Source organism: Onychomys torridus, chromosome X (assembly GCF_903995425.1).
Source record: "Onychomys torridus chromosome X, mOncTor1.1, whole genome shotgun sequence".
Lineage (NCBI taxonomy): Eukaryota > Metazoa > Chordata > Mammalia > Rodentia > Cricetidae > Onychomys > Onychomys torridus.
Genome location: NC_050466.1, coordinates 69,480,512 through 69,496,591, shown reverse-complemented (window position 1 = coordinate 69,496,591; position 16,080 = coordinate 69,480,512). Strand labels below are relative to the sequence as shown.

The following is a 16,080-nucleotide window of genomic DNA, read 5'->3' as shown; positions in this document are numbered from 1 at the left end:
GATGGGGAAAATGATATAAGTGGACAATGAATTCACAAAATTTAAAAAAATAATCAAGTAGTTTTTCTAAAGTAACATTGCTTAACTTGCCACACAGCGAAGGGTTAAATAACTGTGTTTTTTTTTTTCAACAAAAAATATGTCATTGTTCCTTATTCATATCTTTTGTTTCAAATATTGAAAGTACTTTGCATCTCTTATATCTTTACACTTCAGGAATCTGGATGTAGCAACACTGCCTATTTTTTTTTCTTTTTCCTTGTTACAAGCCCTTTAAAAAGATTGCATCTGCTTTTTCTATTTTGATATCTAAGTACATTCTAGAAATCATTGTAATACAAACAGAAAACTGTAATATATACACACATCTTTGTAGGGCTTGGTATCTATGGAATATATTTCTCATGAATTTTCTCTATTCTTCAGATGTGAATAACTCATGTGTACCCTAGAAATATATCCAGATTCATTTGAGATATACTTTTGAATGCAGATTTAATCCTCTCTTTTAAATAATGTGGAACATGGGGGCAGAACCAAAGAGTTTGTTATGTGAAACCTTTTAGTGTATGAGGACCATTCAAGCACAAATCACAATCACAGCTGAAAGTAAATATGAGTGAAGCACAACATAAAATTCACTTCTGCAGTGTTCTTGCCCATGGCTCCAGTAATTGTGACATTTCCAAGTATTACAATAGTTTTTACTAATACAGATATCATTTGTTACACCAGAATGATTATTTTACTTAGCTTAGTGGATATTTATATGGTTTTTGAATGAGATCATTTTTCACACAGTATTTAATTGCTTCTTGAAATGCTTTATTTAATCATTGGGCAAAGTAAGAACAGCTCATAGATCAGGAAAGGGGAAAGGAGAGGCAAGTCAGGAATTTGGTATGTGGTATCCTGACTTCACAGGAGAGGGGACAATTTATTCAGAAAGAAATGGTGATTTATATGTGATACTGATTCCGTGGTCAAGAAGATATGATGCATAATTGTCATCTGGTTGTCCTCTGTGTAAACATGACAGCAAAAATGAAAACATAGTTGAAATGACAGCAAAAATTTCATCTTTGAGAGTGCATGAACACAAAATTAAATATAACAATATGGAGCACAGAGAAAGGATTATACACAAACCTAGAAACCACAAGTACATGTACTTTGGATTCCATAGGATCACTGTCTACAGGAAATAATGACATTCTGTGGCCTCACATGAAAATTGAGATTGGGAGGATTCAAAGATTACATAGAAAAGATCAACATGCTTGGACCATATCTGTGACAAATAATGTTCCACAATCATAAGTAAACTAAGATTTTTCAAATGACGAGACACATTTGCTTGATTTAATATTCCTCAATATAAAAATATTGGCAATTCTGAATGAGACAAAAATCTTTCATATTGTTTTACAAACAAAATATTCCATCCTTCATTTTTGTCACTGTAAGATTTTCGGCTTTAAAAGCAAATACTATTCTGTCCTGATTTTGCCTAATTTTGAGTTCTTTCTTTTTCTTTGTCACATACTTATTTCTATTTTTTTATGAAATAAGCACAAAAACACTCAAATATCAAGGTGATTAAGCATGGCTTCTGTTTCTACTCACCTGCAGAAGGTCTTTACTTGGGACAGGTATCTGTAAAATATTATGAGTGGGGAAAGTAATGACAGAAATGTTATCAAAAGAATATAATAACAGCTTCCCAATGATTATTGCTTGAAATAAAAACTGAAAGTTAGCAAATGACTAGATATTATCTGAATCAGGGATCTTACTGAGTAGATAGATAGAAGACAGATAGATAGATAGATGATAGATAGATAGATAGATAGATAGATAGATAGATAGATAGATGATAGATAGATTTAGTATTTGAACAAATATATTTTAATGAATATACATTATATATATAGCCAAAAAATAATTCGTTGAGGTTACCTGTAGGCAAAAGTTCTCGAATGTTTTCTTGTGGAATGCCATGTTCCTCAGCATATTCCTTAAGTTTTTTACGTTCTTCTTCAGTCAAAGGCTTACCTTTTCCTACATTGCATGAATGACAATGTCAGAGACAGGTTGAGTAGAATTCTGCAGAATTTACATTGTTCTCATAGTGTCCCACCATGGTGTGCAACTGAAAATCTCAACTTCTCCAAATTCAACTATGCTAGGTGGGTTAATACAATCAATAATAATTTCCCCATGATCCATTGAATGATATCTGAATGGTGGTATGACATCACTTTCCAGTATTTCATGATGCATCAAAAATAAAAACTCTTCTCTAGAGAATTCATACATCTCAATCCTATCCACTTTCAAAAACATAACACTGGAGAGTCATACATGTCTCTCAATGGAACCTTAACATTTCTCCCGAGTCTATACTCAAAGTTCATGTTTTAATTTCGTACACACTTATCACATGACATTCAAATTGGTCTGAAATATTGGAAAACAATATTTTCTCTAGTCTATCCAGTTAGGATACATGAAAATAAACTCTTCCAATAGCCTCCACCACTGTCCCTAGTCTTCAATAACCATGCTACTTGAATTACAATATAATGTAAGAGTTAGTCCACACGACAATAGGATTGTCATTTAGTGGACAGGAATTTGTAAATCCCATGATACTGTATTTGGGAGAGAATCTGACTTGATCCTCTTTTGCAGTGTGATACATTTACTACAATTTCAGATAATCCACTAGCATTCTTACCAAGAACAAAAATCAAGTTTGTTTCTCTGCCAGCTCTATCCACATTCTTACTCGTAAAGACTGCATGCTCTTCTGTTAGATGTGTTACTGGCTGATAATGTATTGTCACCTTCATCTGTAAAATGGAAATATTTAAAAACTCAGTGTCAGTCATTTTTCTACTTTATTTGATGTCACATATTTGCTAAACATTAATATTGACCCTGACTCCAGCAATCATCTCTGATTCAATATCATGTGACACATGTGTGCAAAGCTATTCCTGTAGTCACTCATTTTGCATATCCCATCATAACGCAGCGACCAGTCATTTCTGTTCCTCAAACCTGATAACGAATCTTAATTACAGACACTTTGCCTTGTCTCTGAATTCTGAGTGTCAAGACTTATGTGACCATTCTGTTGGGTATTTCTTTCCCTTTCAACCAGTTCCAAAAACCCATTTGTCAATTTCCTGAACATGTAAAACTTTGGTGTCATGTCATGATAATACTTGGTGAGCAAATGAGTACATATGCAAAAATAGACCATACTAATTAGTAATATGCACAAGGTAACATCTTGTAAGTTTATTGATGCAAAAGATGTTAAGATGAACATTTTGTGTATACCAGACATTCATATTTTGTCTGTCTGTCTGCGTGTTTTTGTGTTTAAGAGTCTGTCTGTATATCTTCCCTCTCTCTCTCTCTCTCTCTCTCTCTCTCTCTCTCTCTCTCTCTCTCTCTCTCTCCCTCCCTCCCTCCCTCTCTCCCTCCCCCCCCTCTCTCGTATTTCCACTTACTGACACTCATTAAATGGTAAAAGTGGTTCATGGGACAATAAAAGGAGTTAGGATCTGGTCATTTTCTATTACAGGACTGATTTTTAATATCCATGTTAAGTTAGGGAAACATTAGACATGGCAGAAGAATGTGTCCTCTGTTCACTGAAGATAAAATCAAAAGTCAAACTGTGTATAATTCAGTGGAAAGGGATTGCAATTACTTTAGCAATTCCTACAAACTTTAAGTAGTCATTCTGAAATTCTTAAATAGATTTCCCCCTAACTGCTTTTAGAAACTGAAGTTTATCATCCAAAAACATAAATGTTGTGATCTCTCCAAAGTATGAGAAAATAACACATTGAAATAGCACTGTTAATTTAAATTTTCCATGAATCAAGGATGACACATAATTTCTGTAATACAAATACTTGAGAGCCTAAGTCATGAAGTTTGAGAAGATTTTTGAGGCCATTGAGACCTATTAGTGAGTGGCAGGTCTGTCTGATAACAAACTGAGACACTGTATGAAAGAAAAAAAACAGTGAATATCAACTAGAAATAAATTTTCTTACAGGAAACTATTTGAAGATATCTTATTAGAATTATTTGCATTTTTAGGTAATAGTGTTTTTCTCCATGTAAATTTCAGATGACCTACAACGTTCTCTGACTTTGTAGCATATCTCAGTTCATTGGAAGGACTGATAACTTTCTGAATAGCCAAAATTGTTCTAGATCCATGTACCTATGGGTTGCTAAAGTAAGAATTAGCATGAATGTGCACACTCACATTACTTTTGTTCATAAAGGAAACTCCTAGATCCTGTACTTACATTGGGTTCTGTAGGTGCCATCTTCTTGCTTATACCCAATGACTTTGGTCTTTGAGCATTGGCCATTTGCCCTGAAAATCAAACAGAGAATCCATGTTTTATTCTTTAGAACCTTTAAATTCCTATTAAAGATCTTGAAATGTTATAATGAAGTTAAGAGAGTCATAGTGTCTGTGAACAGTGTATAGAGCAAGGACTAAACTCACTATTTCTAGTTCTTGTTTAGAAAAGATCATTCTGTTGGTAATCATACAGATGACTGGCTTTTATTTGTGCCCATTTTGCCAAGTGCTCTGTAGGCTCTGATGGCGTACTTATCAAAACTTCACTATTCAATGAGTATGGCTTTCATAATGCTTATTGTCTTGTTCTAGCCCAGAGATAATATGGACATAATTTTATATGCATGATTTTAAGTGCTTTTATTTGTAACCTAAAATGAACAATTGTGGCTATAAGAGAGAAATGGTTCCAAGCATTTTAGTCCTAATGGTGTTGTTTAGTCTTTCATTAAACATAGTCATCCAAATGCCAGAGAGAGAGTCTTTGAACCTAAAGCTTCAGAGAAAGGGATTCATGAGTTAGATTTATCTGTCCTGTTTATGGAAGACTTTTTAATGACATCATTGATTGGATAACATAACATGTATGGCTTTGACCTAAATGCTCACATATACCTTTTGACTTACTAGAAACGAGAACCTTCCAGTCTCCTGCATCTAATATGAGAGCTAAAAATTCAACCACAAGCCTCCAACCACAAGGATTTCTCACTAAATACTCATGGAATTGGAGACAGTATCTTATCTCTGTGTGGTCTCCAGAGCTACCCCATCATGAAAAATATAATCACATTGCTAAAGATGTGATTTCATGACCAGAAACAAAACATACCCCTCTTAATTAAACAACATAAAGGCTGAGAAACATAAATAGACTGCTCAGTTTATATGGTTGACAATTTACTTACTTGACATAAAATGTGACTTCCATTTCACTACCATCCTCATTACAAAGAATTTCACGAAGGTACAATCTCAGTGATGCTCCCTTCTCTATCTTTGCAGCCCGGTCAGCAATAAGGGCAGATGATCTCCATTTTCCACTCACCTGAAAAAACAAAAAGGTAAATGAAGGAGAAAAATAAAACAAGTCATTAAAATTTGAGTTGATATTCTCATCTCTGATCCCAACCTTGGAAATATGTAAACAATCTAAAACTATCAACCAATAATATTTTATGTATTAATTCAAGATTATGTATCTACAGCTATAGAATAACACAGGGTAGTATTATAACTTGAGTAACACACAGCATTTTGAACTTGAGACTTTGTGGAACTGCTCATGTTTTTGCCCCCTCGACTCTGCAAATTCAACCCATTGTTTGCTTATTTTATTTATTTCATCTTAGAGAAATATGATTGGAAAAGCATAATTGAGTGAAAGTCAGAAAGTTTATTTCATGAATACAGACTTGCATGGACTAACTGAATGACACATCACGTCCACAGATATATGCTATTGAGGAACCTCAGACATTTGCACAGATCAAATGAATTTACCTGATTATGAGCATGAGCCAGACCAAATACCAAAGCCAGCAGCAGAAACTTGACCATGGTGGCACCTGTCTTTGGTCTTCTGCAGAAGCTCAAAGGAGGTTAGTGGATGTGGAGGAACTGAACTGACAAAGATTTTTATACAGCTAGTTAGAGGGAGTTTCATGGAATCCACCAATGGTTCTGCACCACATTAATCTACTTCGGTCTGGAATTTCCTCTTTGGCCCTGCTGAATGGTGTATGATCCTAAACAAAGAAGATTAGCCTTAAGGTCAGGTTAGGTTGTGATGATTAATTGAGCATCCTGTCAGAAAGAAAGCACTGTCTCTCTGAGAACATTAAGGAAGGGCTTTGCCTCCAGAACTATACTGGCGGGTAAAGGTCACAATGCATATGTCCTACATGATTCATTTAACCAACATGACTTGCGTTTTCAAATACATTCTGACTCTAAGCATAATACTGTACAGTTAAATGAATTTAGAACTGTGGCCTGAGCCATATGAGCCAGTGTAACCACACTCTGAGAAGTTAAGATGTTAAAACATTTGGAGGATTTCCTATAAGTGTGGTGATATGTCTTGTGCTACTTTTAAGCCTTTCCATACATTGACTACTATAGTCTTCCAGTACATCAAATTCAACTACCATGGTATAGAGCTACAAGAGCTCTCATCAAAGCTTAACTGTGAAAATAATAGGAAAAATGCTGCTAGATGTCCACTGGTAATAAAGATAAGTAACATTGATTAAAAGAAACAAAATCAAGTGAAACAGCCTATAATGACCTCACAGAAATTACATAATTATGCAAAGTGACTCTACATTCAAGCTGAAAATAATGCTTTACATTTCCTAAAGCAATGGCCCTCCCCACCCAGTTGACATCTTTACACATCAAAACCAAGTTCTGAGCAATGTGTCCCAGCATAGGCCCTAGGTTCCAAAAAGCCAGCTCATGCACTCAGGATAGGTCCTGGTCCTCCTACTGCCTGGAGGCCTCCTAAATAGTTCAAGCTAATCAACTGTCTCACTTATCCAGAGGGCCTGATCCAGTTCCATGGGGGCTCCTCAGCTATTGGTTCATGGCTCATGTGTTTCCACTGGTTTGGCTTTTTGTCCCTGTGCTTTTTCCAATCATGGTCTCAATATCTTTTGCTCATATAATCCCTCCTCTCTCTTGCTGATTGGACTCCTGAAGCTCCACATGGGGCCTGGCCGTGGATCTCTGCATCTACTTCCTTCAGTCATTAGATGAGAGTTCTATGAGGACATTTAGTGTGTTCAGCAATCCAATCACCAGAGTAGGTCAGCTCAAGCACTCTCTCGACCATTACCAGTAGTCTATAGTGGAGGTCTCTTTGTGGGTTTCTGGGGACCTCTCTAGCACTTTGCTTCTTCCTATTCCCATGGGGTCTTCATTTATCATGGTATCTCTTTCCATGTTCTCCCTCTCTGTTCTTTATCCAACTGGGATATCCCGCTCCCCTAAGCTCTCTTCCCCCCTACATTCATTAACACCCAGATCTCATCTATTTCTCCATTGTTGGGTGATTCTTGTGTCCCTCCTAGGGTGCTCTTTAATAGGTAGCCTTCTTGGATTTGTAAGTTGTAGCCTAGTCATCCTTTACTTTACATCTGGTATCCACCTCTGAGTGAGCACATACCATGTTTGTCTTTCTGAGTCTGGGTTACCTCACTCAGGATGATTTTTTCTAGATCTATCCCTTTGCCTGCAAGCCTCATGATATCATTGTTTTTCTCTGCTGAGTAGTACAGGGGACTAGAAGTGTCTCAACTGAATCTACCAGGCTGAGCTGAATCCCCAGGGGAGTCCTTTCCTTGGAGGAGGTGAAAATGGGTGGTGGATTAGGCAAGAGTTTGGGGGGCAGAAGAGGGAGGACAGGGTTAATCTGTGGCCGATATGTATTAAATTAATTATAAAATTAAAAAAACAAGGTCTGTTTTGTACTTAGCCATAGGATATTTTCATCCATTTCTAGGAGCCACCAAGAAGAATATCAGAACTCTGCAGTTCTTCTTTATCCTCTGGGGCTTCTCTCTCTAATGCATCAAATAACCTACAGTTAGCATTTTGGTAATTTTTTTTGACAACTCATGGTTTCTGACTGCACCATGGCAAAGCATTAGTCTGTAATTCATGACACTTTCTTTTAAATTATATCCTATTATTATCTATATTTCTTTCAATTTTTAAAATTATACATTAGTAACACCATTCAACACTCCCCTTTCTTACCTCTAAACTCTTCAATATGTATGTACCTCCTTCATCTGTATCAATTTTGTGGACTCTTTCTTCACTAAATGTTGTTACATACATATGAGTTTGAACGGTCACAAGTGAGTCCTAAATTTTTCTGAAGATTTGGAGCTAGGAATAACAGAAGAGACCTATCATGCCACATTTGTCTTTTTAGATCTGGTTTACCTCGCCCAGTAGGATCTTTTGTAGTGCATGCCATTTACCTGCACGTGTCATGAATTCATTTTCCTTTACCTTGGAATATTATCACATAGTGTATAAGTACTACTATTTGTACTTACACTTACAAAAGTACCACTTATATATGTAAAAGAAAATCTATGTTGTGAATAGAGTAGCAATGAACATGGATGAGAAAGTATCTATGAAATAGAATATCAAGTCATCTAGGCATATTCAAGGAGCTGTATAACTGAGTCACAGTAAATATTTACCTTCTGAAAACTAAGAATTCTCCACACTGCTTTCCAGAGTTGCTATACAAACATGTAAATCCCAACAAAAGATGTCTCTGGGCAACACAATTGTACAAGTGTTCAATTGCCCTTGCCCTCACTCTCGCTTTTTCTCCCTTTTGCTCTTTGTGATTTTCTCTCTGTGTGTGTACATGAGTTTGTGTATATTTACAGGAGTGTGTGTGTGTGTGTGTGTGTGTGTGTGTGTGTGTGTGTGTGTTGTTTTCAAATGACTCTCTTCAGGTCTTGGACCCATTTTGACAGGACTTTCTCTTACCTTATACATTGTGTTTTAAATTTGTCCGGTTTTCTGCATATTCATTCACACCAAGCATGTTTGCTTATACTGGATGTAAAGTAGCCATTTCCTCTTTTCTGAAGGTTATGGAAGAGGACTTGTCTCAGGGATTGTACACTTCATTTCTAACCTAGGGGCCACTGATGTGTTGGAGCTAGGAACAACAATGACCAGCCTTATTCTTTCTACTTGTGAAAACATTAGGGCCCAAGTGTTAGTTCCAACGTGAAGGGTACATATATAGCCTGATGAAACTCAAACTCATAGAGCCACAAATAAAACTAAAATAAATGATACTGTGAAAGGGACTTGTTTGGGAGGGAGGACTTGATAAGATTGAAATGACATCAGAGAGAATTATCAGAATATTTTATTTATGTGAGAAATTGTCAACAAACAAGTTTTTAAAAAGCCTGTTACTTGAGATATTCATGGAAAATCACTTTTTAAAAAAAATGAAAAAGAAATATTGTGGAGTATGGAATGAAATGTGAAATATTGTGACATTCTCTACATTCAGGATCGCAGACCTGGGTCCCTGAGCCACAAATATTCTTTCTTCCATGAAATCCCTCCACTCTGTCCCAAGTCCCAATCTTCTGTTTAGAAACATTCATGGACTGTGTATGGTCTCCAAATTCTACAAATATGAAATAACAGTGGAAGGACACTAGTTCTCCTTCTTTCTTCATGGGCTCCTGTTTTCTGTTACCAGTCATTAACAATGAGTGGTGAATCCACTTTATAATCCAATTACAGACTGATGATGTGCTTCTCTGTTTGTCGACCTTTTCAAACCAAGCTGATGATTCCCTGACGTCTGTTTCTCATGAACTCAGCTACTGTATTTCTTGGCTTGATGCTCAGGACCAATAGGAACAGAGGCAGGCACCTGTATGACTTAATTGCCTCCACCATTTGTCTAAGACTCAGCCCTTGGGCACAGATGCAGTATAATATATTTGTTATGGTTTCCAATTATAGTTTTATTTTGTATTTTCAGAAGGATTAAACTGACTTGTTACATGATTGTTCCTTCACTATTTTCTATAGTCCTCTGTTCAAATCACTACTCATTTATATTAGCTGTGTTCTTTTTTTTTTACTAATATTAGGTATTTTGTTATGCATTCTGAATACATGTGCTGTTAGAAATAATGTATTCAATTATCTTCTCAATATATGAACTTTCTATCAACTATTTCTTCAGTGTACCTCAAAGTCCCAATTACCTAAAGTTTTATAAAGTTCACCTATGTCTCTCTGTCTCTGTCTCTGTCTCTGTCTCTCTGTCTTTCTCTCTCTCTGTCTCTCTCTCTGTCTCTCTGTCTCCTTCATAGGAAATCCATAAATTCAATGATGATTTTCCTAAAACAATTTTCCTGTAGCCTATATTCAATATTTTAAAGCTTCATGTGGATTAATTCTCCTAAATGTTTTCCAGCTTTGTGTCTTAAATTTAGGAATCTTCTTGGCTGTAGATAGATGTGCCATGGAAATTATCTCAGGAGTTTCTGATTTCACATATTCATTTTTTCCTAAACAATAAATATGTTGTAAGGTGTGTGTGTGATTTTATTTACTCAAATGTTTATTAAAATCATTCATCAAAGAATATTCACCAGCATATGCTCCTTGACATATTTAATAAAACAGATTTTTACTATTCCCAAATTAATAACCATATTTGGACACTGCTCCATTATAAGACACATATGCTTTCTGTTCAATGCACACAATGGCATAAACATCACCAAAAATGATCAACCATGATGGTTCAGAAAATCAACACTCTTTAACTATCAGCTGAGTGACAAATAATTTCAGAGTACCCAACCTCAAGCAGTGCCTTTGGCTTAGGATTCTTGTATCATCAAATTCAGTCATCATCATCCATTCAGGTTGATGTGAAATCAGAAGAGATTTATTTTATTATTTTCTCCTTCTGTCACATTTCCTCTTTTGTATGGCAGAAACATGCCCTGGCATTCCGACTGTCCTTGCTGGGGGAAAAATCATATGCATTCTCTATTTACTACTTCCATGCTATGTCTCATTGTGCCAAATATCTAAAGGTTAATGAAGTTTACCTCTCCTCTCCACCTCTTTATAAAACTTAGTATAAAATGTTCATTCATTGATGCTATCTCTAAGTGAATTCCTATGTCCAATGCATACACAAGTCTTAGACTTTAACATGATCAGTTCGTCTAAAGTTTCTTAAGATTTTCCTTCTCAAATACATAGTTCCACAGTTCACCTGGACTTAAGTCTAGTGTATTGGGGAAAATGATTCTGAAATTTTTGATTGCAGACATTCATTCCTTTCCAAAAATGTGTTTATGATTAATGATATTCTCTCTTCTGCTTATCAAAATGTTTTCTCCTTTGCATTTTCTATTGTAAAGTGAAGTTTTAAATTTCCAAATTAATATCTCCATTTTGTCCCATTGTCTTTTAAAAACATACTGAAAAGTACAAAGTTGAATTAACCATGAGCGTCTGAAATATAAATGTTCTTTATTTTCAGTTGAGTGAAAAATCACCACAGAGTCCTAAACCTCAACAGTACCCTGTGGTTTGGGCTTCATGTTGAATCCTAGGCAATTTACCTCATCTGTTCTGGTTGAGGTTAAATCAGGATAGTTTTTAAATATTTCCTTCTTCCTTCATCTTAATCTTCTTCTGGCATTAATGTGCCAGGAAATACCCTGTCTTTGCATGAGTATAAGCATATGCACAAACTTAGGTAAGGATTTGGTTTTCTGAAAAGCTTTATGGAACACTAATCAAATTCATTCACTCCAGTTTCCTTGTTTCTGTCTATACTCACAAAACGGTCATATTAGTTCATCAAATTTTCACCATTTTAAATGTGACAACAATCAATTTCAAAAGAAGTCCTCAATAATTACAAAAACACAAAAGGAATATGGAGTGGCTCAGAAAGTGGAAAGGTAAGAAGCTAATGACATGATTATAATATAATATCTTAAAATGGAACAAATGAAAAGATTTCACAATTTAATTTGATATCTGTTATAAATATGATTTGCTGTTTATTTTGAACAGTCTGAAATCCGTTTCTTTCACATTCCCTGATTTTATTTTATATTAATCTTATGAGTGACAAGCCTTAAGAGCTTATTTTGATATTGTATCAGGATTCAGCCAAGAGTAGTAACTATGAATTCCAACATCACAAAGTAAAAGCACCCAGGATATTTACACAGGAGGTCTTCATCTAATGACATGATGCATTCTCAGAGCCTTCTCTCACTCTGATAACAGACCTTATACTAAGATTTTTTTCTTGAAGGAGAAAACCCCAGGCTCTAGCTTTCATGGAAAATGCAACTTTATACACATTAAGTGATTCCCTCTATATTGCTTTTTCTTTTTTTCGGTAGGTTTACACATCCCACACTGAAAACAATGTACTGCTCTATACTTTCTTCTTGTCTCTGCCTACACTGAGCCTGTACTAGACTTTGTCCATAAGTGGGGAGTTCTATATGATTTTACCCTTCCACTCTGAACCATGGTACCTTGAAAGACTTTTCTGTAGTGAGATATTGCATTCACCATTATACCCAATGGTGAGGCCCCTGCAGTCCCACTGTTTTACAAAGCTATCCATAGTCACAATAGTAGGATAAATTTACAGAGTCAGACAAGAATATTTCTTTAAATAATTTTAAAAAAATAAATGCAGATCTGTAATAGGGACCTGTTGTTTGGAGAAGCTCTGATTATCTTGACATAGAGATCTGAAAAGTGTGAGATCAGAGTAAACAGTAAAGGAATATTCTCTCTCTCTCTCTCTCTCTCTCTCTCTCTCTCTCTCTCTCTCTCTCTGTCTGTGTGTGTGTGTGTGTGTGTGTGTGTGTGTGTGTGTGTGTGTGCCTGTGTGCCTGTTTGTCTGTGTCTGTGTTGATGTCTGTTTGTATGTCTGTGTATGTCTGTGCTTGTGTGTTCAGGAGTGAAACTGTGAAAGAACAATTTTATTTAATTAATACATATTCCTGGGGATGTGTATGACAAACCACCTATTTAAAAAAATAGAGAAAAATTTTAGAGTCCTGAATAAAGTATGAAACATTGAGGTATTCTATACTTTCAAATTCATGGAAATGGCACGTGAATCACATAGAATCCATGAAATCTCTCCATCCTGCTCAAGGAACACATCACAAGGTTTGTTAAAACTTGATGTCTGTTTGTCTCAAAAATTCTAGAATTATTATTGCAAGGGTGATTAATGTCAATATTTAACCATATAGCACGGTTTTCTGTAGTTTATCTCCAATGGTCTTTGAAAGGCTGATTTAGTGGTAATCAGGGATTCAAATGCCAAATTACCATTGGGTTAATAACTGATGGATATATTTTTATGGTTGTTGACCTTTTCAAAGTAAAAGGAAGAAACACTCACTACTTGTCCTCAACAACTGTGCAGATGTATTTCTTGGCTTGATACTCAGGCTTAGTATTGTCATAAGAGGGCAGCATTAGTGCATTAACTTAATGCATTAACTCTTAGATATTTTCCCTAAAATTTTTCTTCCCTCCATGGTTGAAATTCTTAAAATCTAATGTGATCATTTCCACTAAAGCTTCTCCAGATTTCTTCTTAACTATTCAGGTCTATGACATGCCTGTACACAACTCTTCCCTACTCTGGAAAATACCTCTTCTTTAGATGTTCAATTTACCTGAAAAGAAAAAATAGCCTACAACAACAACAACAAAAAAAAACCACTCTTCTTGTAAAGAGTAAGGTTTATTGAGCTCATACTTAGGAAAATCCTTTTTCATAGAATATCCACTGACAACAAACTTCTTTAGATCTCCATTGAAGCAGAGGATTTTTACTATTCCCAAATTTATATTTACATGTTGGGCCTTGTTACCTTATAAAAGATATATGAATTGTGTTTGACCAAAATAAGATTTAAACAATAACAAGACTATTCAACCATGACAAGTCAATAAAGTAAATAGACTTTCATTTCATTTGAGTGACAGATCCCCTGTCACTCAAACAAGGCTTTGGTTTCTTCCACAGTCCAAGGCAAATTGTCTCTTTTATTCAGATTGAAGTTAAAACAGTACCGATTTATTTTATCATTTCCTTCATCCTACTTCTTACTCTTCTCCATGAAAGGAATACTCCATTGGCATTCCCTGTGTCCTTGCTGGAGTAAAAGCATATATACAAACTCAATGCAAAAAGAAGGAGGGGAGACCGCGGTCAGGTTTAAAAAAAAAAAGGAATGAACAAATAAAAAATCATATAAAAGAATATGTTTTTTTTATTTCTTCAAAGTTTTTTTGAACACTGAAATAGGTCTTCATTCATTGATTTTCTCTTTCTTCTATATATCACAATATATTGATAGTAGATCACCAAATAGCCACAGCTTTTAAATTAAAATAAAAGCTGTATTATATCACTGCTTCTGTTTATTTGAAAAATAAAAATCCAATGTGGTTCCATTTCTTTCAAATTCCCTCAATATTTTGTTACATTTTATACAAATCTTTTTAAAATTTAATTTTATTTTTTGATAATTTTATTAAGAAAATTTTATTCATTTTTACATACCAATCACAGACACACAGATCTCCATCTCTTCCCTCCTCCTGCTCCCCTCCGAACTTCCTCTTAACCCACCCACTATTCTCTCCTCCAAAATGTTAAAGCCTCACTTGGGGAGTCTGCAAATCCTGGTACATTCAGTAGAGACAGCTTCAAGTCCCTTCCCCTGCTTCAAGCCTTTCAAAGACCATTGGAGATAAACTACAGAAAACCGTGCTATATGGTTAAATATTGACATTAATCACCCTTGCAATAATAATTCTAGAATTTTTGAGACAAACAGACATCAAGTTTTAATAAAGCTTGTGATGTGTTCCTTGAGCAGGATGGAGGGATTTCATGGATTCTATGTGAGTCACGTGCCATATCCATGAATTTGAAAGTACAGAATATCTCAATGTTTCATATTTTATTCAGGACTCTAAAATTTTTCTCTATTTTTTTTAAATAGGTGGATTGTCATACACATCCCCAGGAATATGTATTAATTAAATAAAATTGCCATTTTTACTATGTTAATTCTACCTATCCATGAGCATTGGAGATCTTTCCATTTTCTGATATCTTCTTTGATTTCTTTCTTCAGAGACTAAAATTTTTTATTGTACCGGTCTTTCCCTTGCTTAGTTAGAGTTACCCCAATGTATTTTATATTATATGTGGCTATTGTAAAGGGTGATGTTTCTCTGATTTCTTTGAGTCCCCTTTTCATTTGTATATAGGAGGGCTACTGAATTTTTTGAGTTAATCTTGTATCCTGTCACCTTACTGAAGGAATTATCAGCTGTAGGAGTTCCCTGGTAGAATTTTTTGTGTCATTTATGTATACTATCATATCGTCTGTAAATAGTTTGAAAGTTTGACTTCTTCCTTTCCAATTTATATCCCCTTGATCTCCTTTGGTTGTCTTATTGCTCTAGCTAGAACTTCAAGTACTATGTAGAATAAGTATGGGGGGAGAGTGGAAAGCCTTGTCTTGTTCCTGATTTTAGTGGAATCGCTTTGAGGTTCTCTCCATTTAATTTGATGTTGGCTGTCGGCTTGCTGTAAATTGCCTTTATTATGTTTAGGTATGTTCCTTGTATTCTTGCTCTCTCTAGAACCCTTATCATGAAGGAGTATTGGATTTTGTCAAAGTCTTTTTCAGAATCCAATGAGATGATCATGTGTTTTTTTTTTCTTTCAGTTTGATTATATGGTACATTACATTGACAGATTTTCACATTTTGAACCATCCTTGAGTCCCTGGGATGAAGCCTACTTGGTCATGGTGGATAATTTTTTTGATGTGCTCCTGGATTTGGTTATCCAGTATTTTTTCTTTCTTTTTTATTCATTTAACATATTTTCTACTCACCCCATGTGCTATCCACAGACCAGGCCCTCCTCCCTCCTCCCACCCCCTTTGTCTTTCTTTGTTGCATCTTTGTGTGGTTTGGGTATCAGGGTTACTGTAACCCCATAATAAGAATTTGGTAATATTGTTTCTGATTCTATCATATGGAAAAATTTGAAGAGTATTGGTATTTGGTCT

The 16,080-nt window shown here is 35.3% G+C and overlaps 1 protein-coding gene across 1 annotated transcript; it reads right to left on the bottom strand.

Annotated features, from left to right (window-relative positions):
* Positions 1-580: 580 nt before the first annotated feature.
* On the bottom strand, positions 581-5,962 carry LOC118574667 (odorant-binding protein-like). The gene is given in 7 exon segments (XM_036175593.1): positions 581-603; positions 1,960-2,061; positions 2,741-2,840; positions 2,842-2,855; positions 4,341-4,411; positions 5,311-5,450; positions 5,906-5,962. Coding segments are annotated over 7 exon segments (507 nt in total).
* Positions 5,963-16,080: the final 10,118 nt, after the last annotated feature.